The following is a 26,133-nucleotide window of genomic DNA, read 5'->3' on the forward strand; positions in this document are numbered from 1 at the left end:
CCAAGTTTTGTTTTCATAGGAAAAGCATTTGAAAAAGCTGTAAAATAATAAGTCGTGTATATGTCTGATGTTTGATGCATTTTGCAGTGTCTACAACCTTCTATTAATTTGAATCACTTAAGTTAGTTTAACAAAAGTGAGCTGATCATTGTTCAGTTTGAAGCTTTAGTTTTTTTTAAAAGGGAATTAATGGAAAAGTTTAATAATGAATATGGAACAATGAGCTTAATTTTTGAGTTCTTCCATTTTGTTTTAACTGTTTAGATGTGCCTGGCATCAGAAGGAGTAAAAATGGAAGAATCAAAGCTAATGAAAGCAAAAGAAATGGATGGTGGAAGAATTAAAGACTTGGAGAAGGGAAAGGAAGAAAGAGAAATAAAAATGGAGAAAACAGATGAAGCCAGGTTACCGAAGGAAGCAGAATTTGAAAAGTCATCTAAAGAAAATGTAAGGGATTCTAAAGAATTAAGAAATTTTGAGGAGTTACAAATGGGTGATGTAATGGCTATAAAAATGGAAGACTCCAAAGAAATTAGAAAGGAAGAATTAGATGAAGATAAAAAATGTAGTCACTTCCCTGATTTTTCTTATTCTGCCAGTAGCAAGATAATAATCAGTGATGTTCCCAGTAGAAAGGATCACATGTGCCGTCCCCATGGAATCATGATCATTGAGGACCCCACAGCATTAAACAAACCAGAAAAACTAAAAAAGAAAAAGAAGAAAAGCAAAATGGATCGACATGGAAATGATAAATCCACACCCAAGAAGACTTGCAAAAAGAGACAGTCTTCGGAATCTGACATTGAGAGCGTCATATACACCATTGAAGCCGTTGCGAAAGGAGACTGGGGCATTGAGAAACTTGGAGAGGCCCCGCGCAAAAAGGTCCGCACATCTTCAGGTGGCAAGGGAAGCACTTTGGATGCCAAGCCCCAAAAGAAAAAAGTGAAATCAAGAGAGAAGAAAATGTCCAAGGAGAAATCCTTGGACACCACCAAAGAGTCAAGACCTCCAGATTTCATTAGTCTTTCTGCCAGCAAGAGCATTTCTGGTGAGGCGCCAGAGGGAATCAAAGCAGAACCACTGACCCCTACGGAGGATGCACTACCACCCAGCCTCTCCGGACAGGCCAAACCTGAGGACAGTGACTGTCACAGAAAAATAGAGACTTGTGGCTCCAGGAAATCCGAGAGGTCTTGCAAAGGTGCTCTGTATAAAACCCTGGTGTCGGAGGGCATGCTCACCTCTCTGCGAGCTAATGTGGACAGAGGTGAGTGACTTCTACAACCTGTAGAGTACAAAAACCAACCTGAATTTTTCCTTAAACCTATTGAGCAGAATTGCTCTAAAGAGCAACATGGTATCAAAATAATATATTTGTGTGCATTTGTTGTTTTTCCTATGTATTTTCTAGTACCCTTAAGGAAAGGATGTATTTTGTAGATAGTTCTCAGCTTAATGTAATTCAAATCTTTAAAAAAAAATGATATGGACTATGTCTTTGTTTTGAAAGATTAGTATTATATTTAGAGCTTTTTTTTTTTTTAATAGATTGATTTGTTTGAAAGACACAGAAACAGAGAAGAGGGAGAGAGAAAGAGAGGAGAAAGTGAGAGAAATTTCCATCTGCTGGTTCACTCCCCAAATGACCACAACAGCTGGTGCTAGGCCAGGTTGAAACCAGGAGCCAGGAACTTCATCCAGATTATGTGGGTGGCAGGAACCAAGTACTTGAGCCATCATCTGCTGCTTTCCAGGCATATTAGCAGGAAGCTAGATTGGAAGCCCAGACTAGCTGGGACTCAAAATTTGACACTGAAGTATGGAATGCAGGTGTCCCAAGTTGTGGCTTTATCCACTGAACCATAATGCCTGCTCCTGGTTTTTAAAACTGTTGGCATTTCCTGTATGCAGCAAATCTGTGAATATTTGGCCAAATCTTGTCCTGAAGACTCCAGATGCAAATGCCCTTTCTCCACGAGATAAACAAGACTACAGTTGAAGTGAAGGGCCCTTTTAAACATGGTAGAATCCAGAAAGTAGTTACTGTAAATACCTTTATTCCATAGAATATTTTGTATAAACTCATCTATTTTAAAATGTAGCATATGACTAGGTGACTGCCTCCTGCCAAGTATATTCTAGCAAGAGATGTGTGAGTCACAGGTCTAACAAGCCCTGAACAAAGATACTGAGTGGTACATAGTTCTGTAGGGATGTCGTTCCAGTGACTGTTGCAGAAATGAGAATTAGTAGAGTCCATCATCAGAAGGCTCCCATACTTTAGTTGATCTGTCTCTTAAGTCACATGATACCTGTTGAATTATAAGACAGTCCATCTCAGAAACTGTAAGTCACTTTTTGCATGTTCTGTGATTAAAGGTGGTCCAGCAGAAATCACTCTGAATTTTTACAAATAGCATCATGTGCTGTCTGAGGAGTCGAGAGGTTACTTGTGAAGCAGATAATCTCCCACTTCCCTCAGTGTACTGAGCACATCCTTGCTCTTCGCTTTCCTTAGGAAAACGAAGCTCAGGAAAAGGAAACTCCTCTGATCACGAAGGGTGTTGGAATGAAGAAAGCTGGACATTTAACCAGAGTGGAACCAGTGGGAGCAAGAAGTTCAAGAAAACAAAGCCAAGGGAGGACTCTTTCCTTAGGTAAGTGCCTGTCCCGTGAGCCTAGTCCAGCCACACTGCTCCAGCCCTATGGGCAGAAGGATTTCCAGGGTGGCCATGAGTCACTAACTGCTTATACACTGACTATCCACTCAGCATTCAATACAATCTTGACAAGCACGTTAGTGAACACAAATCAAGTGTATCACTTGATGCCTGCTGTTAACATAATTGTATGAGTGATGATGTCATTCACATTTTAGATATAGTAGAAAATGTGTAGATTTTAGGCTTGGGCCTGCTATTGAATCAGGGTCCACTATGAAAAAGTGGTGTGACATGGTAAATCCTTTAATATCATCAGAATTTATTCTCCCTTCTGAAACTTAGGATGGCTATTACTAGTGTGTTTAAATTTACCCATTTTACCTACTATTTATACTTTGCTTAATATTTCTAAATGTGTGTACATCTTTGCAAAGTAATATGACAGCTGAAAATGTAAAGCAAATAAGATTATACTTTGGTACTTAACCTTGTTTTATTTAACGTGAGTTCTGTTGCTATAAGATGAAAATACTAGTTTGAATATTCTTCTGGTACAGAGCCCATTCAATACATTAATTATGTATTGAAATGTAGTACTAAACAATGGCATACATCAGATAAAATCATTAAGAATTTTTTGGTATTTAATGTTATGCCAAAGATTCTTAATAGTAATCTTAATATGAAGCATTTTGTTAGCAAGTTAGGAGATCCCATACTTTATATTGGTGAGGAAATATCTGCTTATTCAATTGTGCTGTTTTGAAAATCCTTTGAGATTTCTCATTAGCCTCATTTGAAAAGAATGTGTTGAATAGAAATAAGTACATTTTTACATTCTCCATATTTTTTCATAAGTGTATTTAAAGGTATGCAAATTTTATGCATTAGATGAATTGTATTTGGTTTATTCATAATATTTGCATTTATGTTTATGGAATAATATAATATTTTTTGGAAGTATACGTGCTTTCAAGTCTGGTTAATTCTAATTCTGTAGGTTATCTCAAAGTGAGAGGATATAAATTATTTCCCATGGTGCTGGCTCTTCAAGATTATTTATATAAATGATATGTTTATAATTTTATATATTTCACTTCTAATATTTTTAAAAATTCAAAGTACTTCAAATTAGTTTTGCTTACTGTATGCTTAAATAATGTCATGAGAATCTCCACATTTGTAATTATCAGATGATACTTTCACTTGCAGAATTTCCTAGGAAAAGTGACCACTGAGCATCTAGACCAATTGTTAGTCTACACATGTTGGAGACGATGTAAAATCTTAGGGCGAGAAGGCAGTGTTAAGGCTCTCCAACAGAAGTACCTCTGATGCTTCCATTAGAAACTCCTGAATGGGGCTGGCATTGTGGTGAAGCAGGTTAAGATGCCACCTGCATCACTGGCATCCCATGTGGGTGCTGGTTCGAGTCTAGGCAGCTCCACTTCCAATCCATCTCCCTGTTAATGTGCCTAGGAAAGCAGCGGAAGATGGCCCAGGTGCTTGGGCCCCTGCAGCCATGTGGGAGACCCAGAAGAAGCTCCTGGCTCCAGGCTTTGGCCTGGCCCAGCCCTGACTGTTGTGGTCATCTGGGGAGTGAAACAGTGGATGAAAGATTTCTCTCTCCCCTTCTCTCTCTTTCTTTCCTCTCTCTCCCTGTCTCTCTGTAATTTTGACTTATAAATAAATAATAAATCTTAAAGAAACTGCTGAAGGTATATGAGAGATAAGAGGATACTTCAGAAAATTCATAGAAAATCGAAATAAATTAATTTGGAGGCAAAAAGAACTGAAATCCATTCATAGTTTTTTTCCCCCATAATATGCATTTTACATGAAATACCCTTTGCATTCTCACCAGTCTTCTTTAGGAACAAGTTGAATTGTGTGTGTGGTCTGTTCATTTCTGAGGAAGCTGCATGTGTGCCCTTTACTCCCTCCCCAGTTTACATATTGGCTGGTCAGGGTCAGACTATTGGGTCTGACTTATTTAGAACACACCAGTGCAGTGCCTGAGCAGTGAGAAATGTGAGGTCATTTGTCTTCTCTGGTGTTTGTAGATGAACATTGCAAACCTTTTTAATTTCAGAAAATGTGCCACCTGTTTGGTTAACAGTGGCCAAGAAAACCTCACATCCGGAATAGCAGTGCTAGTTTTATAGATCTCTCCAAGAGAAACATGCAAGAAGAAAAGCAACAGTCCCAAGAGATCTTATGAATTACAGCTGGCTTTTTAACAGTTTTCTTTTGGGTATTAATAATGTTTGAAATTTTGTATCTTTATAGATAACTTTCTAATAGTGCCTGCTTAGTATCAAAATTTCCATCATTATAAACATATTTCTGACTGAATGAGAAAAGCGATTAAGGAAGGGTTGTCACCATCCACTCCCTCAGCTTTGATAAAACTTAGTAATGGTCATTTTCTGTTGACCATTCTGAGACTGTCATCTAACTGTCTTACCTCTTCTTCCCAAATGTTGTATGTTCCTCCAACACTGAGAACAGTCATAGGTGGTAACATCTCAAGTATATCCCTTAGCTAGAAACCTAACACATTAACTTCCTTTTTTTAAAACTTTTATTTAATAAATATAAATTTCCAAAGTACAGCTTTTGGATTACAGTGGCTTTTTCCCCCCATAACTTCCGAGTTATACAGAGAGAGGAATAGAGGCAGAGAGAGATCTTCTGTCCACTGGTTCACTCCCCAATTAGCCTCAACGGCCGGAGCTGTGCCGATCCGAAGCCAGGAGCCAGGAGCTTCATCCAGGTCTCCCACACGGGTGCAGAGGCACAAGGGCTTGGGCCATCTTCTACTGCTTTCCCAGGCCATAGCAGAAAGCTGGATCAGAAGTGGAGCAGCCAGGACTTGAACAGGCGCCGATATGGGATGCCAGCACTGCAGGTGGCGGTTTTACCTGCTACTCTGCAGCGCCAGCCTCTTACATTAACTTCCTATAAGTGGGCACTAAAGCAGTCCTTCTGCAGCTTCTCCCATCTAAGTTGCATCTTCGTTAAAAAGCCAGTAGCCAGCCTGGAACCCAGAGGTACACTGCCATTGCTGGAGGTGGTAGGGAGGGACTTTTACAGGCAGTTTCAAAATCAGCCCAAGGATTTGCCATCTTGGCTGGTAGCATTTTATTTTTTGTTTTAAGATTTATTTTAGAGGCCGGTGCTATGGAGTAGCAGGTAAAGCCTGGTACATGGGTACCAGTTCAAGTCCCGGCTGCTCCACTTCCAATCCAGCTGTCTGCTATGGCCTGGGAAAGAAGTAGAAGATGGCCCAAGTCAAGTCTTTGGCCCCTGCATCCATATGGGAGACCCAGAAGAAGCTCCTGGCTCCTGGCTCTTGGCTTTGGATTGGCACAGCTCCAGCCATTGTAGCCATTTGGAGAGTAAACCAATGGATGGAAGACCTCTCTTTTTTTCTCTCTGCCTTTGCCTCTCTGTGACTCTGCCTTTCAAATAAATAAATAAAAATCTTTTTTAAAAATGGTTATAATAATAAAGTTTATGAAAAAAGATTTATTTTATTTATTTGAAAGAGAATTACAGAGAGAGAAAGAGGTCTTCCATCCACTTGTTCACTCCCCTAGTGGCTGCATTGGCCGGAGCTGAGGTGACCCAAAGCCAGGAGCCAGGAGCAGGATCAAAGTTGAGCAGCTAGGACTTGAACCGGTGCCCATATGGGATGCTGGCGCCACAAGCCAGGGCTTTAACCTGCTACACCACAGTGCTGGTCCCAGGGCCACTGGCATTTTTTAAAGTCATTGGTGGCTTAAGTTAAAGTGGGGTTGTGTCTGCCAGCATGTTTGCATCAATAGTACTCACTCTAATCAACTAGTTCTCTACTATTCAAAATTGGTTTATTTTTTATTTGTGCATATCTATTTTAATCAAGCATTAGCCAATACATTTTTTAATCAAATTTTTCAAATCTATCAGTATATCATATTCTTGTATACATATACTTGTACACACTTGCTTGTACACATTTTTATGAATCTTTGGAATGAGAAATGAGCCTGTATAGAGTATACTTTGCACTGAACCTTATGAAAGATTATCATGCCAAAGGAGAGAATGGCAAATTCTCTACTTGAAAGAGTTCTAATACTTTGAATGATATTTCTACTTTTCTATATTACTTGTCATGTGAGTTTACTAAGAAACTGTGTTGATAAGTCTTCTCAAGCTTCTGTGAAAAGATGTGTTTTGCTTGCACAGAATTTATTTAATACTTCCCAATTCCCAAGGACCTATTTTCAAACAGAGTATCCTCAGTATGTATCTCTTATCATTTTCTGTTCAAATATTTGCTCATGTATTGATTAATTCCCTCACCCCTTTTCATAGCTCATCGAAGCTGGATGAAGAATTTGAAAAAAAATTCAACAGCCTCCCTCAATATAGTCCTATTTCATTTGACCGGAAATGTGTACCTGTCCCAAGAAAAAAGAAGAAGACTGGGAACATGTCCTCCGAATCCACTAAAACCAGCAAAGGTTAGATTTGACCTGTACATCCCTACAACACACTCACAATCTCCGCAGACCCCTCTGCTAAGCTTAGGTCTCTCCCTTTAGATATGTACAGTACTTAGATTTAGGATTGAGACAGTAGAGGGAATTTCAGGTTGCTTTCTACAATAATCATGGCTCCCACCTCCCTTTTTTCCTTCTTGATTCTCCAAGTCTCCGTCCACTGGCATCTCAGTGTAAGCATTTGTCGTTAAAGGTGCAGTCAAGCTGTATTTGAATCTGCTGGTTGAGTTCAATTCTTCTGTTCCCATTTCTCTTACAGCTTGGATTCCAGGACTGAAATCATTCTACTCACCTGATAACCAGACCCTATTCTTTATTGGCAGTACAGACCAAATGAAAATAAATATATACTACTCCGGTAGTATATATAGGGAGATATCGATACATAGATATAGGTACTGGTTTAGTTAAATTTGGAAAAGTGCTTGGTTTAGCATATTTATTTTCAAGGATATCAGGGAATTTTTTTTTAACTTTTATTTAGTAAATATAGATTTCCAAAGTATAGTTTATGGATTACAACGGCTTCCCCCCACCATAACTTCCCTCCCACTCGCACCCCTCTCATCTTCCGCTCCCTCTCCCATTCCATTCACTTCAAGATTCATTTTCAATTATCTTTATATACAGAAGATCGATTTAGTATATATTAAGTAAAGATTTCATAGTTTGCACCCACACAGAAACACAAAGTGTAAAATCCTGTTTCAATACTAGTTATAGCATTAATTCACATTGGACAACACATTAAGGACAGATCCCACATGAGGAGTAAGAACACAGTGACTCCTGTTGTTAACAATTTGACACTCTTGTTTATGGCATCAGTAATCTCCCTAGGCTCTAGTCATGAGTTGCCAAGGCTATGGAAGCCTTTTGAGTTTGCCGACTTCGATCTTATTCAGAAAGGGTCATAGCCAAAGTGGAAGTTCTCTCCTCCCTTCAGAGAAAGGTACCTCCTTCTTTGATGGCCCCATTCTTTCCACTGGGATCTCACTTGCAGAGATCTTTCCTTTAATTTTTGTTTGTTTGTTTGTTTGTTTGTTTTTCCTGAATGTCTTGGCTTTCCATGCCTAAAATACTCTCATGGGCTTTTTAGCCAGATCCGAATGCCTTAAGGGCTGATTCTGAGGCCAGAGTGCTGATTAGGACATCTGCCATTCTATGAGTCTGCTGTGTATCCCACTTCCCATGTTGGATCATTCTCTCCCTTTTTGATTCTATCAGTTAGTATTAGCAGACACTAGTCTTGTTTGTGTGATCCCTTTGACTCTTAGACCTATCATTGTGATCAATTGTGAACTGAAATTGATCACTGGGACTAGTGAGATGGCATTGGTACATGCAACCTTGATGGGATTGTATTGGAATCCGGATATCAGGGAATATTTAATGTGATCAACTTGACTTGGGTTGATGTCAGCATTCATCAGAAGCAGCCTTGCAATCCAAAAGGGGACTTTTTTTTTTTTTTTTTTTTTTTTTTTTTTGACAGGCAGAGTTAGACAGTGAGAGAGAGAGACAGAGAGAAAGGTCTTTCTTCCGTTGGTTCACCCCCCAAATGGCTGCTATGGCTGGTGCACTGTGGCCAGCGCACAGCACCAATCTGAAGCCAGGAGCCAGGAGCCAGGTGCTTCTTCTTGGTCTCCCATGCAGGTGCAGGGCCTGAGCACCTGGGCCATCCTCCACTGCCCTCCCAGGCCACAGCAGAGAGCTGGACTGGAAGAGGGACAACTAGGACAGAATCTGGCGCTCCAACCAGCACAAGAACCTGGAGTGCCAGCGCCACAGGCGGAGCATTAGCCAATTGAGCCACGGTGCCGGCCCAAAAGGAGACTTTTTAAAGAGTATAGGAAGACATTTTCAATGATCTCAAAACTCAAAACCACTGTTGACAGTTGTGGGGTAAGGAACTAGGGTGCTAAACATCTTGCCCTGCGCAGGACATTTCAAGCAAGATTTGAAGATTTGTCACCTTCCCAACCTGACAGTGTTGTCATCAATAGGAAACTTGTCTTCTGGTGTGACTTTAGTTCTAAAGCTTGATAGAGAAATTGTATCTCTATTTTTTTTTATACCACTTTGAAATTCTCCATTAATTTAGTTCTCCTGTAATGACAGGGAATAGAGAGCTGAAGAACTGGTGTGGCTGAGCTGTAGTTGCTGTCAGGATCAAATTCTGAGCAGGGTTTGATGGAGGAGTTCTTGTAATTATCCTTCAGGGTGGCTGCTTGTTGCTTGCTCTGTGTCAAATCAGATTAATTTCCTTCTTTTGTGTATTTTTGTTAGATAGATGATAGATGTAAATATTGATGTGAGAGATAGTTTCAAAGATTTTGAGGGAATATTTAAGGCCTATTTCCTAGGGAAAATTATGGTTTCTTCTCTAAAAAAACCCAAAACCTCTCTCCCTCAAGACCTAAAAACCCTTTGCACACTGGAATTGCCACAACATAAGAGGCACTCTTTGAGATCTGTACCTGAAGACAGAACTGAAAGACTGAAGAAAACTTCCCCTACATGATTGAAGGCAGGGAGGTACATAAAAGTCATTTTAGAATTAGCTTGGCTTTCCTCTGAGGCTAATAAAAGCAAGTCTAGTGAATAAAGAACTAAAAAAGAAATGTTGTTGCACCACCAGGTTTGCTCATCTGGGAAAATAGTGTTTTATCATGGGTCATCCAAGATAGGTAGGGAAAGAAATAAAGTAGACTTGCTGACAGGTAGGTAGCTGAGTGCCATAATGGATTACCAGGTGAAATGATAACCTATGCCCAGGAGATATTTAGGAATAGGCAGAGTAGTCCATGAGCCCAAAGATACCAGGCATCTTGAGCTCCCATAATTCTTGGACTTAAAGTTGCTGATGAATACCTGACAAGCCAATAAAATGGAACTTAATTGATTGATGTCTAGGATGTACTCTTTCTTCCAATTCTTAGAGTTCAAGACGTTCATTTTAGAGCTCTCAAGTTGGCCAAATTATCTATCAGGGAATGTAACAATAAGTGTACATTTGTAAAGCTATAAAACCCTGAAGTTAGGTTCTATTTTCATGAAACCTTCTCTTGGGTCTTAATTGTCTGTTATGTGATTTTCCTCTCCCAGCTGAGATTAACAGTAATTCTTTTGATGTCAAATAGCTTTTGGGAGCTTTGGATTATACTTTGTGCAATATCATCTGTCTCATTATTCCTCTCATGCCACAAAGTCAGTGGTTCTTAAGCAGTATATCAATAATTATGGACATATGTAAGAAGACTTAGATTTTGCTCCACAATATAATTCATGGAGCAATTAAAATAAAACAGAAATTAAATAATGTATTCTTTATTTAACAAACGAATGAAATAGTATTTGAGACTGATTGTAATTTTGGCATTAGCAGCACCAGTGTACTACACTACAAGTTATTAATGAAATTATCATACCAGCTGTGCTATAATTGCCCAATCTTTAGGGGATACATTAGATTGTTTTCTTAGACTCTAGACCCTTGGTATCTTTGCATAATGAACTGTTCAAAGCAAACACTGTGTATGAGATCATTACTTCATTAGTAAAAGAGCCTATGTCCAGAGGAAACCTCATTTTTGCCCTAAAATGTGCCGTTTTTCTGCATTTGATTCTATGCTGTATTTGTTACCATGCAGCATTCATTATATTTGTTTCCTGCTTTATATTTGTTACCTTTATAGGTACTTTATGTTACATAAAATGAGTTTTTCTGAAGTATAGTTTCTTACAGAAATTATTATGTGTGCATTCATACAGTTATTATCAGAATCAGAATCATAGTATCTGCTCGGTTTTACTCTCGTATTTTCCCAGTACCTCCCTTTCTCTGAGTGCTCTCTGCACCTTTCCCATTGTCCACTCTCTGCCTCTGCCTTTTCCTTTATGTCCAGGTAAGAGGTCTTATCAAAAACTCTGCTGTGAAAATAACTATAAATGCCATCTTCCTCCTACTGAGCTTGGGCTATTTTATGATAGATAGGACTACAATTTAGGAATAGAATTTCTCTTTACTTCAAAGAACATATTATCCAGTAGATTATAATCCATCAAATTCCCAATGCAGTTCAACTGGAGCAATCCAATCTTAGTATATTTTCTGTTATCTCTCATAATTATTTGTGTATATTTTTAACTGAAAGCTGTACGTGTAAGTCTAAATTTAGTGGCAACTTCCTAAGAGATTCGTTTTGACATATTATTTGTACTGCTAATGTATAAGTATTGTTTACAGAAGTATCTGAAGTCAAGAGTTCTCTATATAATAGTAGTTTTAAAACAGATGTGGGGTCATGGAAAAAAAGAAAACTGAGTTCATTCCAAGTGTTTAAATTATGCCTCACCTTGACCCTGGACTTCACATCTCCTTTCTCCTTTGTCTCTTTACATAGTTCCTGGGCCCATTAACAAGCATACTGTTGGTCTTTCTCATTTTTTTTCCAAATCCACACTTATATTTTAAGATTGAAATTAAAAGTGGCTAAGGATTTGAGAGTTAAAAAAAAATCTCAGAGACAGATTTATAGAATAAAACATTGAAGACAAAATCCCCTGTTTGGAATTGGGCCAAAGTAAGGATACTTTCAACCTTAGAGAACTGAAATCTGATGCAAACTCTCCTCCAAAGAAGATAGTTTTGAGGTTGGACAGAACTCTGTATTCCCTGTATCTGTCGGGAAATCTTCAGTGCCACCTAACTTTTTCATGATAATGGCGACAGCACATTTGCAGATATAAAAAAGGTATTCTTAATATAAGCTTGTGTTCCATAATAAAGCGTGCTTATTCAGCCCAGTAAGGTGACTCCTCCTCCTCAGTCAATCTTAACACATTCATGTCAGCAGATCTACGTGCCCAGCTGCTAGAAGCACTTTGCCATGACTTATTGCAAAGGACTTTATTGTTTCGTTGGTAATTTATTACTTATGTGTCCAAAACAAAAATGACAGCCTAGTCTTAGAAATAAACCCCTAACTTTTATAGCTTAAAAACATAAAAACTGTAGTACCTGGCCAAAAGCCACCATCGTCAGCATTATGCTGGGCATTTTGTTTCTCACAACAGTTCTCAAGATGAGGATTTGCTCAATTCCCTGCTGACCTTGAAAAATTATCATACCAGTTTAACACGGAAGTTGCTCCCGTGTCACTACAACTTCTCACCCAAAACAATGGCCATTTTCCAGCAAACTTTGAGCAGCATTAATGTTTTGGAACGCTTGTTCCTGATGTCTGCAGGCAGCCCTGTTATCCTGTTTGCTTGTGGTTTGGCACTGCTATTCCTTACCCCACCCTGAAGCAGAGGTGCAGAGGAGATTAGTACCTTTAGAACATGGATCATTTTATGCAGACTCGTAAGTGGAGATTTAAGCTGCTTTGTATACTAGCAGCAAGTGCTTCTGTCATAAGGAAGCTGAAGCTGATGCAAATATTTTCTCAAGAAATTGGGTGGAGAAAGAGATTGAGTGGAAGCTTAAGGTAGTAGTAAAGTAAAGGTCCTTCTAAGACACTTTTCTCTGCTTTTCACTTCCTGCCTTTTTTCTCCTCCATGGACACTTTTGTGTTAATGTTAGCAATAATCTAAGTAAAAAAAAAAAAAAAAAAAGCTAGCAGTGAATTCCCTTATACTTACTTTTATTCCAATTTTGACTTATTTCTTTTGACTATCAAACATAAGTGTACCACACTGATGGGCAGAAATCAAATTGTTCACTCCTTGACTCTAAAATTGCTGTTTATTGACTGCAATTAGATCGTATCAATTACTTTCCTTTCAAGCATGTCATTTTTTTATCTGAAGTTGTAGTTTATTTAATGTAGTTATATAGCTGTAGTTTGGGGACTAGAAACAAGGAATTTTAAAAATGTAAGTTTACATAAGCTCTTCTATGTATAAAGCCTCTCTGGATGTTCTTTTCTCATTTTAAAATTGACAAGCTTTATCTTTAGCTTTGTTCTTAAATTATACTTTCTAGATTGCTCTTAGTATGGTTGGTTCTGCAAAGATATATCCTTTTTTTTCATTCCTAACCCATTTCATATATTAAAGCTGTTTGCTTCTGTGAGCAATGTTATTTTCCTGCAAGTAAATCCCCAGGATCGCTGTGATCCTGAGAAGTCTCAGAATTGTTTCTCTTCTTTTTCCTGCTTCCCTTTTCAGGATTGCCTATGTGTCATTCAGGTGCACTGGTTTGGAGTTTCTTAGGGTGCAAAAAATACAAGAGGAAATGATTGCAAAAATTTAAATTAAAACAAACCTGTAATTTAGTGTCGTATGTACATGGAAACATTGTCTTTGTGCTTGATAAATTTATTTTCTTTTCTCTTCTTTCTCATTTTTCCCAAAGAAGTAAACAAGGGAGCATTTTGTATTTCCATTTCAAACCAGTTTCAGCCAATCCAGAAGTTTTACTATTGGTTATTTAGAATGATGACTTGGTGTAATCATCAGAAAACACTATGCAGATGTGATATCAGTTACATCAGCAGCAAATGCCATTTCTTGAGCCCTGCTTCATGCCAAGCAGTGTTTGAAGAGCTTTGTTTATTTGTATGTGAAACAAATGTTTATTGAGAACCTGTGGTGTACTCAGCTCCATAGATTCTATCTTAGATCATATCTGTGAATGAAAACAATGTTTCTTATTTAAAGTCTTCTCTTCTCCTTGTTGATCTTATGCCTTGCCGCTCTATCACTCTTTTCTTTTTTTCCATAGCACTTCTTGCCTTCAAGCACATTATATACTTTCCTTATTGTTTAAGACTTACATATTGTCTGGAGATTCCAGACAATAAATAAGGGAAGAGAAGACCCGAACAACACTATAAACCAACTCACAGACATATATAGGATACTTTCCCCTAGAACAGCAGAATATACATTCTTCTTAAATGAACATGGAGCAATCTCCAGAATATACCATACACTAAGCCATTAAAGCAAAATGTGATCGTCTCAGTAGATGTAAGAAAAAGCACTTAGCAAAATCCAAAACCTTTTCATGGTAAAACACTCAACAAACTAGTAATAGAAGGAAGCTTCCTCAACCTGGTTAAAAGGGTCTCCAGAACCATATACCTAGCATCATATTTAAGTGTCAAAGAGTAGGTGTTTTCTATGTACCAAACAACAGACAAGGATGTCTCCTCTCACCATTTCTATTGAACTGGAGCTTGTAGCCAGCATTGTTAGGTAAGAAAAAGAAACAAAAGGCATCTGGATTTGAAAGAAGGTGATAAAACTATCTCTAGCCTCACGTGACATGATCTTACATATAGAAAATCCTAAAAAAAAATGCTAAAAACTATTATAACTAATAATAGAGTCGCATGAATTAATTTGACAAAAATTAATTGTATTTCTTTACATTTATACTGAACAATCCAAAGATGAAATTAGGAAACAATTTCATTTATAATAGCATCAAAAAGAATAAAGTACTTACTTAGGAATAAATTTAACAAAAGAAATACAACACAGTGAAAACGACAGAAACATTGCTGAGAGAAAGGTGACAGAAATAAGTGAAAAAAATGTTAATGGGTTGTAGGATTTAATATTGTTAATATGGAAATATGCCCCAAACAGATAGATGTAGATTCAGCTTAGTCCTCTTAGAACCTGAATTCACTTCTTTGAAGGAATTATTAAAGAAATCCAAAATTAATATGGAATTACAAGAGATTCAGAATGGCCAGAATAGTCTTGAGAAAAAGTATTAATTGATTTCCAAACTGACTACAAAACAACAGTAGTCAAGACAACTTTGTACTGGCATAAAGACAGACATATAAATCAAGGAAATAGAACTGAGAGTCCAAAAAATAAACTCCACATTTTTGGTAAACTGATTTTCAACAAAGGAGCTGAAACTATTCATTAGGAAAATAATAGTCTTTTCAAAAAAACTCATATTGGAACCACAGGATATCTACATGTCAAAGAATGCGTGAAGTTGGACCCGTACTTTCCTTAGACAGTATATAAAACTTGACTGGATCAAAGACTTCAATGTGAGAGATAAAACTGTAAACTTTTCAAAGAAAACATAGGTATAGATTTTTGTGACTTCAGATTTGGCCAGATCCTTAGATATGTCCCCAAAAGCAACAAAAGATAAAATGACAAATGACTGTATCAAAATTAAAAACTTTTATACTCCAAAGGACACTGCTAAGAAATCGAAAAAGATATCCCACAGAATGGGGGAAACTATTTGCAAATCATATATCTGATAAAGGACTTTTATCTAGGATATATAAAGACATGTACAATTCAGCAATAAAACAGATAACTTAAAGATAATTTTTAAAAGTGCAAGCAATTTGAATGGACATTTTTCTTAAGAATATATACAAATGGCAAATAAATTCAGGAAAGGATCATCAGTTGTCAAGGAAATGCAATTCAAAAACCATAATAAGGGAGATACTATTTTACATCTTTATGATGATCAAAAAGACATAACAAATTTTGGCAAGGATGTGGAGAAGTTTAAACCTTTATCCACTGTGAGCGGGGATGTAAAATGGTGCAGCTACTTTAGTACTTAGTTTGCAGGTCCTCAAAAGGTTAAGCCTAGAGTTACCATAGGACCAGCACTTACCCATTATGGCATATGCAGAAGAGAAATGAACACATTCATCCACACCAAAGCTTATATATAAATGTTTATAACTGCGTTATTTATCCTACCCAAAAACTAGAAGTGATCCATATGTCCATCAGCTGTTGAAAGGGTAAATAAAATCTGTTAGATCCATATAATGGAATATTACTCAGCCTGACGCATGATACAGTGTGGATGAGTCTTGAAAACATTATGCTATGTCAGAAAGCCACTCAGAAACCACCTATTGCATGAATCCATGTGTCAGAAATCTCCAGAATAGGGAAATCTATAGGGATGAAGTAGATTAGTGATTGCTTGGCGGGTAGGAATGCAAGTATGAAAAGGGTGATAGCTAAAAGGTATGACGTTTACTTTTGAGGTGATAGAATGGGTTAAAATTGGTGATGGTTGCAAATATCTGGATATAAAACTATTCAGTTGTATACTTTAAAAGAGTTGTATAGTATGTGAGTTATATTTCAAGAAAGCTGTTTTCAGAAATCAGTTAAAAGAACAAAGTTTGTGAGGGAAAGGGCTATCACTAGTGATAGACATGGGGTTAGGTTGCAGTTATAATCAAGTGGTCCTGAGATACTTGAGCAAAGCCTGGAAGAAGGTAGCCATGTGGCTACCTAGGGGAAGAGTATTTTCTAGGCAGAGGGAAGAACAACACAAAGGTCCTAAAAGCAGGAGCAAGTCTGCATGTGCAAGGGACAGCCAGGATGCCAGTACTACGGCAGGAGTAAAGTGAGGAAGGAAGTGTCAGGGTATGAGGTTACAGAATTAGTGGGGCTATGATGCACAGAGGTTGTTGTGAGGTATTATAAGGTTGCTGGCTTTTCAAATATGCAGAATGGAAGAGTCTTGGTCTGCTGTGCATTTGTGAGTCATTAGCCTGTAGGTATCTGAAGCCCTGAGACTAGAAGTAGTGTCCAGAGTGTGAGAATAAACAGAGGACAAGGACCAAACCCAGGGCATTTCAAAAGTATGACGAAGAAGCAAAGGAGGCAGAGAAGGGAATGTCAGTGAGTGAGAAGAAGAAACAAGAGAAGGCAGTATCTCAGAAGGCCAGAGGTGGAAACATTTAGACAAAGGGTACAGCCAGAGTTGTCAGCTGTGTCAGAAGCTACCAACAGAGCCATGTACCACGAGGACCGACAATTAGCCTTCACAGCTTACCAGTCATTGACGATCCCGAAAGAGCAGTCTTTGTTGAGTGCAGTGCGGAAGCCTGGTTAGACTGGGTTTAAGATGGAATGGAAAGAGAAATTGCAAACAGAGAAGGCAGGCGACCCTTCTGAGGGGACTGCTGCTGCAGAGGGAAGCAAAGAACTGGGCCAGGAACCAATGGGAGGAAAGTTTGCGTGGAAGAGGCCTTTCCTTTTCTAAGTCGGGAGAACTATCTGCGTTTGTGCACGGATGGAAAGGCCCACTACAGAGAGAGAGTTGATGATGATTAGCAGCACAGGGAGTGTAGGGTGAAGGGACTGACTGAGGGTACAGACAGCTCTCTTCTGGCCAGGAGGCCGCATGTCCAGACGCTGGTAGGTATGAGATGCGGTAAGGGCATCTTAGGGAGCTGCTGACTTTAAATCCTCACAACAACCCTGAGAGTAAGACACTATTATGATCCCGTTTCCAGATGAGGAAACAGCAGCTATGTGAAATTACTAAGTCAGTTTCACACAGGATTATCCACAAATGGTGGAAGGCCATGTGCCTGACTGGGGGGATATCAGTGCTGTTGATATTTCTGATTGTTAACTGAAAAAAAAAAAAATCTTGATTCTGTTTTCTTTATCTGAGAAAACAAAAATAGAATCTGTGATTTCTTCCCCTCCTGCCTGCCCAGGAAAGAAAGGGTTTTGGCAAACGTTTTTTTCTATTTTTAAGTTAGATTTTTGTTTTTTTCTAGCATGTCCTCAGAAGCAGCCAGAAAGCTATCTAACGCTCTCAGGCCAGCTGTTGTCCTGAGAGAGCTGGTAGAAGAGGGGAAATGGACATGGCCTCCCCTGCTTCATGGTCTCCAGGAGGCTATAGTCACCTCTTCTCCCTTACAGACTCGGCTGTGTGCTGTTATTGGCATAGTCTCTTTCCAAGTCTGCAGCTTCTGCTGGGGAAGTTCCCAGCCCTAACAGAGACTTCTGCTCAGTACATTTCTAAGAAAAATACCACTGGGTTTAAATAAGCTGCAAGAAAGGAACTGAGCGCTCCAGTTAGATGAGTGAGGATGCAAGATTCAATCTGCTTCTTCCACAGGAGGGAGGAGGGGAAAGTGTTTAAAAGCACACCATATTGTTCTATGACACCTTGTGAACTTAAAATATATTTATATTAATATTGTCTGTAGGTCCTTTCCAGTCTCAGAAAAAGAACTTATTCCACAAAATTGTCAGCAAATATAAGCACAAAAAGGAGAAGCCTAATGTTCCGGAAAAAGGTATTGGTGCCTTCCACCCTCCGCTAAGGTTTTGTGGCCGCCTCCGTTGTGAATCCATCTCTGAGGAATGCTTCTGTGCACCGCCTTCGCTTTCTCCTCCCCTGTGCTTGCTTCAGTGCCATTCGACCCCCACGCGGGCATTTTCATTCGTTCTAGACTCCAGCTAATTGCAAATCTCCTTCGTTGAGATGCCCACTCAAATCTGTATTTGTCTCTATTTTCAGAGCCCCGTATGATCCCAGAACTGCTGCTGCTCATCTACATTTTGTGAATTTTGTAATTCAGTCTTCTTGACCTCTTACCCATTTATTTTCTCGGACTGTTCTCGTTTTTCTCACGTCTGGCAACCCTTCAGACCGTGGCCACACTCTGCTGCTTCCTTTCACATTCATGTGAGAGCCCCAGCACTCCTATACTTCCTCTGATACTCGAGGATTCTTGTGGGCCTCTTTGCTACTTGGAAGTCACAACCTCTCTCTTCCCCCATCTGTAGACTTTGCCGTTTGCCAGACTCTTCTCCCAGCCTCCTTCAGTCACCTGTTATTTCCAGAGAGCACTAGAGACTCACTGCACTCTTCTCCCCTCCTTTCCTCTGAATGCCTAGGTCATTGTTAGGATCTGGATGGGCCCTTGAACCTCTTCAGGGCTCATCTCAAAATCTCATAGTTCAGGACTGCTTTTCTTCTTTCTCATAATAGGTTACATCTTCCCATCTGGCTCAGTGCAGCCACAGGTCCTGGAAGTTGGGCTTTCATTAGCCTCTCCCTGCATGTTGGTGTCATGACTGCCATCAGCCTACCCATCTGATGCCCATTTGCATCCAACTTGCATGGCCAGATGTGAAGCATTTCGTGTTTCTTGAATGAGGCTTTAAATGCAGCAATCTTCTGTGTGTAGACATATGTGTCTATGTGTTCCTGTATGTAACTTTTTACTTAGTGGGGTTTTATTTCACATCCACATTGGCTTCTTAGTTTTGTTTTGTTTTTTTTTTTTTTGTATAATAATATCATTTTTTCCTTTGATCCTGGTAAAGAAACATTATTCCTGAGGTTAAAATGTCAGCTTTTGCTTTTACCAATCTTTAGATTATCAAAGTACAGAAATTACCCAACAATATATTTCATAAAACAAAAATGTGCTCATTTTTAATTCATTTCCTGTGCCGTCTTATTATTTTTAGTTAGCAAATGCCATTTTGAGAATTAAATAATTGAAATATAATATGTTTCATTTGTGTGGTATTTCATATTTAAATTATTTTCTATAGTGTCTTATTTTTTGTAGTCTGTATGTTTATACTAGGAGTACAGTTTCACTTTCCTTTCCTTTTCTGTCATTGTTTCTAGGAAGTGGGGATAAATGGTCAAGCAAGCAACTCTTCTTGGATGCCATTCACCCTACAGAAGGTAAAAGAAGCCATGTATTTGTTGTTTAATTTCAGATATTCTGAGCTGGAAATGTCGTAACTTTTAGAGGCCAAAAAGGTATAACTTATATATGTTGAACCAATAGTAAACCTCTGTGTTCACAGTTAGGTTTATGTTGGGTGCACTTGCCGAGATCAGATGATGTGTCACACAATACTTCATTAAAGGGGGATTTGTAACCTTTAAGCACATTAACCACAGAGTAGAGTTGCACATGACTGAATGTGTTGAGCATTGCAGTTTATGTTTCAAGAAGATGCTTATGTTCATAGGGGGTCAGAGTAGGGCTTTCTTTTTTAAAGATTTATTTGTTTATTTGAAAGTCAAAGTTGGGGGGGATAGACAGATCTTCCGTCTGCTGGTTTACTTCCCAGGTGGCCATAATAGCCAGGGCTGGACCAGGCAGAAGCCAGGAGCCACGAGCTTAATCCAGGTCTCCCACCTGTGGCAGGGTTCCAAGTACCTGGGTTATCTTTTGCTGCCTTTTCCAGGCCATTAGCAGGGATCTGGATCAGACGTGGAGCAGCTAGGACTTGAACCGGCACCCATATGGGTTGCTGGCATCACAGGTGGTACCTCCACCAGCTATGCCACAACACCAGCCCCCAGATTAGGGCCTTATGGGTTGCCTTGGCCTGAACAAGCCTGCTAAAGTGGTTACTGACTTGGATGTTTCCCTAAGCCCACTTCCCACTATCTATAAATATGTTTGAAATAGAGTGTGACTGAGGCAAACATATGTATGGCAAGTTTCAGTGTCAACCATAGTCTGAGGAGATTTCATTTTGAGATTCCCCATAGCCAGATTCATTTGTGGCTTTATATGTAATTACTATTAAAAATTGAACCCTTGGGTGAATGTTAATTTATGTGGTGGTTAAGCAGCCATCCCTCCCTTCCCGTTGACCTCCTTTTTTCCATTAAAGTTATTTTTAAGGAGGTGAGTATTTTTGTAATGCTTAAATAGGAGTCACTTCATTGCAAAATTGGAAAGGATCTTAAAAATTATCCAGTTTGAACTCCCCTTTTTAAATTGTTTTACTTAGTTATTCGAGAGGCAGAGAGAGAGACAGACAAGAGGGAGCTCCTATCTTCAGATTCTCTCCCTAAGTGCCCACAATGGCCAGGAGCCAGAAACTCAATCTAGATATCTCCAATGTTGGTAGCTTCAGCCATTCAGCACTGCTGCCTCCAGGATCTGCATTAGCAGGAAACTGAATTCAGGAGCCAGAGCCGGGGACTGAACCCAGGTACTCCTATATAGGATGTGGACAACTTAACCTGCATCTTAACTGCCAGGCTAAATGCCCACCCTCGGCTTTTTAGGGGAACTTAATCACCAAGCCCATGTCTCTTGATTCTTGTTCTTTTACTGGAAAGGAGAAAAGAAATTAAAATGCATATGTGGCCTAAACCACCCATCAAAAATACTCATGTTTTAAAGATATTTATCAAAGTTTGATCACTACAAAGATACTCAAATTTGAGTTACTATTAAACGTAATTGTTTTTGTTTGTTTGGCACAGTTCACATAAGCTACATCTGCTTTCACGTCATTTTACTTTACAGAAAATGCCATCATGATGTCTGTTTCCTGACCTGTTGTTTCACATTCACAACCTCTGTGCAGTGTTTTTTTTCTGCTTAAGTATTGGCAAAGCAAGATATGAATTATGCTCTCCCAGGTTTAAATCTTAGCTATTTTAGAACTACATTCCCTCAAAAATTAATAAACATAAGGCATTAATGAGCTATCAGAGAAATCTAAAAGGCATTTAAAATTATGTTACTCTTTACTTACAATGATGCCACTCTAAACATTTTGTTTTGTGTTTTAAACACTGAAAACTCTACTGAGGTGCCAAAACATGTACAGCGTGGTGGAAAGTGTGCTTACCTAGCAACGGGGAGATCTGGGTTCTAGTCTCAGTTCTACCACTAACTATCATTTTTCAGTAGGACAGATTCTCCGATCTCACAAAGATTCACACTCCACTAAGGATTTCTACTGAGTATGTATTTGAGTCATCTATGTAGAGAAAGAGTTAAATGAAGAGATGTCAGTCGGCGCCATGGCTCACTAGGCTAATCCTCCGCCTTGCGGCGCCGGCACACCGGGTTCTAGTCCCGATCGGGGCGCCGGATTCTGTCCCGGTTGCCCCTCTTCCAGGCCAGCTCTCTGCTATGGCCCGGGAGTGCAGTGGAGGATGGCCCAGGTGCTTGGGCCCTGCACCCCATGGGAGACCAGGAGGAAGCACCTGGCTCCTGGCTTCGAATCAGTGCGATGCAGCCGCGGCGGCCATTGGAGGGTGAACCAATGGCAAAAGGAAGACCTTTCTCTCTGTCTCTCTCTCTCTCACTGTCCATTCTACCTGTAAAAAAAAAAAAAAAAAAAAAGATGTTGTAATACCTAAATCATAGATGTCATTTTCCCTCTGATGCTCTGATCTGATTGCTATAGTGCCATGAGTGAGTGGGGTGATGCCAGAAGCATGGTATTGTGCATCCCTAAATTTCTGCCTTTGAGTCTTATAAACAGTCCTAAAGATTTAGTAGAAAGAGTTACTATTGGTGATATTTAGTTATATATTTATTAGTGGTGTATATATAATAAAACTTTAAATGTACTTTAAAAAATGCCTGTCCTTTGTTGAGTGTAGAGTGCACATGCTCATTTTATGTGAACGGGAGAAAAGGAATCAATTTAGGCATCAGAAAATTACTTGTAATTTAAAATGACCTTTTTGGCTATTTGTTTTCATACATACATTTGTTCGAGTGGTGACAATGTGCTTTGTGAATTAACTAGGCCCTTTACTTCATCCTCTCTCTCACCTATGGCTGTATCACTGCTTATTAAAACTTTGCCTTGCAGGGTATAAATATAGAGGGACAGAAAATGAAGGCATAATACAGTATGATTTTGACATGTGTAAGCCATCCCTTGCAAAGGTTAGGCAGGAATTGTTTGTAGCTGATGTCTGCAACAGAAATGTTGATTCCAGAGGCTATGCAGCTGTTCTGCTCTTCCTGACTTCTGTTAACTGGATGACTTAAAGTTTACCATGCTTTCTTTACACCACCCTGTGTGTAATTACCTTGCAATTCTTTTTTTTCTTCTTTCAAAATATTAGAAATCTTTAGGTGCTTAGTAATACATCTGCAGTTTAAATGCTAAGCTTATCATGTGTTTTAAGTATTTTCCCCTACTTTTTGAAAAGTCAAAATAACCAAAGAACTTTTGCATATTAAAAAAAGATTGCCCAAGTCCTAGTAGTAAACGTAAAATTTTCAGATAAACCAAGATCTACCTCTGTCATTGTGTTTCTTTCCACCAAGTTCCAAGTTATTGTATCATATACTATTATGTTAGCCAGAGGTTTCTAATTATATTAATAATGATGATAATTAACACTTAGTTTATAATTTATAGTGGGTAAAATATATATGTGATATATATTTATGTTTTTCACATATATGTTTTGTTTTGAATTTCTTTTTGAATTAAGAGGGGCTTATCAGCCCTAAATAAATGGGAAAGAATTAAAGGTCAGTCAACTCAAGTAGGAAGGGACAAACCAGGACTCTCTCCACTTAAGCACGCGGACCACCACCATTTCCATTTTTGAGGCATGTCTGTAGTGTTTTAACCTTCATTTGATGAAGACTCTTGACTAGGAATCATTATCACATTAGTTTCTTTACAGTGTATAAATCTCATTACACAGGGAAAACTCTGGTTTATGGTTGGATTTCCAAACAGCATCCACAGTGCCCCGTCTAACTTGATCTGTTTTCTTAAATTAGAAATAGTTGCTGTGCAGCAGTCTCCCAGGACCTTAGATAAAGATCATTCATGTGGTTCTTTTTCCTGTGTTCCATTCAGCGTCTCACTGCTGCTGCTGCTTTGGTTCACGGGAGGCCAACCAAAGGCAGTAAGATTCCAGATCTGGCTTTACTTATTGCAGTGCAAGCTTGAATCCCCCAGCTGGAATGAATGCATGACCGGGAGCACTTTAGAGGCCTCCTGGGATACAAGGATAGTGCTGTTTTCCCCTCTGAAAAAAAAAACTTACTCCACGTTTGTGTGCAGTTTGGAAAGCAAGAGCCTCTGATTGCCACTTCCTAATGTGACTCCAGGAGTGAGCTGGCGGTATCACCCTCAGATGATATGCTCCAAGTGTGTTACACTTATTGCTGAGTGTAAAAGCTAGCCCTGTGGACTTGTTCCACAGTGCTCGGGTAGTTCAGTGTTCAGTTAAAAGCTGTAAGAGAAATGACTGATTTGTTTTGGGAGGACAAGGCTTTTCTTTCCTCACATTTCCATTAGTGTAGCATTGTGGGTGGGGTACTGGCTTTGTACACCACGTTTAAAAGGCTTGTTTCCCTCTCTGGGCCCTTTTCAGTGTACTTCCCTCACCACCTGCCCTTTGCTTGCCTGGCCAGTGTTGCAGATTCAGAATCACTGTTTTGTCCCAGAGAACTGCTGCTGTGACTCGGCCTCTCCTTCCTTCCCTAATTCTCTGTCTCAGTGAGTCCTTTCTGAACTGTGCACCTGAAGCTGGCCTCCATGTAGACAACCGCACAAAACAGTGTGTTCTGGGGCTAACCCCTGGGTCCAAGCACAGGCCAGGGAACCTTACCTTGTGCAGATCCCAGCACAGTCTCCTTATTTACGTTTTACAAACATGTATCTGCTTGATGTGATAGTTTGGAGGAGACTTCTCAGCAGACTCGCAGTGCCTCCCTTTCTGGCACGTGTGGGAGCTTCCTTCGTGTTCCTGGTTGCCTCTTCCTGATCCACTGCTTTTCTGTCGCACAGTATCCTGACCTCTAAGCGAGTGTCACTGCAGTCTCTGGCCAGCCTGCGTCTGGTCCTCCTGGCCCCCTCTCTGCTGGTTGCCGAGCTTGCCCTCGTCCCTTAGTGCTTTTAGGCCTGCCCTGTACCTCCTATTTGCAATCCCTCTGCAGCCAGGGGCCTGGCTTCTCATTGTGTTTTTACCAATTTATCTGGAACAAACTAGAATAGGAACAACCAATGAAGAGAAATGAAACCATTTGAAAGCTCACCAGTAAGAAACAAAAACAAAAATACAACAGTGCTTGTCAAGGGCATACTGTTCCCCCGCCTTGTGACCCTATATCCAGCTTTAGGCTAGTTTTTCCTTGGCAGGGGCCCTAATTATAACTATGTGGCAAAAACCAACATTATTTTGGGGTTGGGTGGCTCCTTTACAGCTCAGTTCAGCTTTCATCTTTCCTTGATGGAGTTGAGACCCATGGTCCCACTTAGTTAAAAATTCAAGAATAGAATTCAGATCTCTATATATTTTATTTCTACTTCCCCAATCCATGGTCTCTGTAGAGATCAGGTAGGTCATCTTTCCCAACTCACATGTCCATTTACTGGTATCTGCGCCTTTGCTTTCTCATTCTCAGTTCTTCTTTCTGTAAGAAGTTTCATCTTTGGATCCCTATTTCCCCCAGTTCTGACTTTTTCTGGGCAGAGAAAGTAGAAGAGAGAGGCATTAAACTCTTTCTAGAATGTCTATGTGTAATACAGTGGTCATATTTAAGAGGTATACAAAACTTCATCAGTAATCAGAAGGGACAACTGACAGAAATCTAGAAATGTCGAAACTTTTGAATGTGCAAAAGTTATTTAATGCTCATTGTAAATGCTCATTGTAATTCGGATTTTGGTTTCTTATTCTTAAAGGAGGTGTTGAATTTTAAGGCTAACGTAGAGTCATGAAACTTCTTTGGAGTATTTCTAAACATGTTATCTTTTATTTTGCTGAGAGTTTTTATTGAATTTTAAACTAAAAAATCTTAAAATATATACTACCACTGACCCTCTGTTAGCTAAATATTAAATTATGAATAAGTAAATGGCATTACCTAAATTAGGCCATCATTGTAGTCAAAGTGTGACCTGGGTATAGATTTACAATTTAAAAGGAGCCTTTTTTTCTAATTTTTAATTACTTACTCAAAAAAGGTGTTTGGGAGCATTGCCAAATAGTTGTGTTTTGTTTTTTTTTTTTTGTTTTTTTTTTTTTTTAAATAGCTGTTATCTTAAGCCTTTCCCCACACAGCCATCTGTTATGCAATATTGAGGTAAGGCCAAGCCACAAATCATGGTGATTTCTGCTTTACATACTTTCTTTTGATGTAATTAAAATTATTTCCCACTTTGGGAATGTAAAATCTAGGGTCAACTTCTTCTTTTCAACTGCCATGATTTCCCAAACCAGAGATTGCATTCATTCATAACCCTCCTTTCTCAGAAATGTATCTAAACCTAGTAGAGAGCTATTTTAAAATTTTCCAGTAAGGCTCAACAAGTACATTTTTTATACCCAGCGTTACTCTTGCTCCCTTTCTCCCCTCTAAAGTCTTTTTTTTCTTTGTATG

The 26,133-nt window shown here is 39.1% G+C and overlaps 1 protein-coding gene across 35 annotated transcripts in view; it reads left to right on the forward strand.

The window, feature by feature from the left end:
• BBX (BBX high mobility group box domain containing) overlaps positions 1 to 26,133 on the forward strand; it is a 289,118-nt gene that overhangs the window by 248,359 nt on the left and 14,626 nt on the right. For 31 of the 35 annotated variants that reach the window (XM_051819094.2, XM_051819093.2, XM_051819088.2 and 28 more), the window contains 5 exons: positions 265 to 1,273; positions 2,525 to 2,663; positions 7,032 to 7,180; positions 18,196 to 18,285; positions 19,635 to 19,694. In XM_051819094.2, coding sequence (XP_051675054.1) covers positions 265 to 1,273; positions 2,525 to 2,663; positions 7,032 to 7,180; positions 18,196 to 18,285; positions 19,635 to 19,694 — 1,447 coding nt within the window. The remainder of the gene's footprint in view (positions 1 to 264; positions 1,274 to 2,524; positions 2,664 to 7,031; positions 7,181 to 18,195; positions 18,286 to 19,634; positions 19,695 to 26,133) is intronic. The other 4 variants (XM_070072060.1, XM_070072058.1, XM_070072059.1 and 1 more) reach the window with 1 other exon arrangement.

Source organism: Oryctolagus cuniculus, chromosome 4 (genome assembly GCF_964237555.1).
Source record: "Oryctolagus cuniculus chromosome 4, mOryCun1.1, whole genome shotgun sequence".
NCBI classification, from domain to species: domain Eukaryota; kingdom Metazoa; phylum Chordata; class Mammalia; order Lagomorpha; family Leporidae; genus Oryctolagus; species Oryctolagus cuniculus.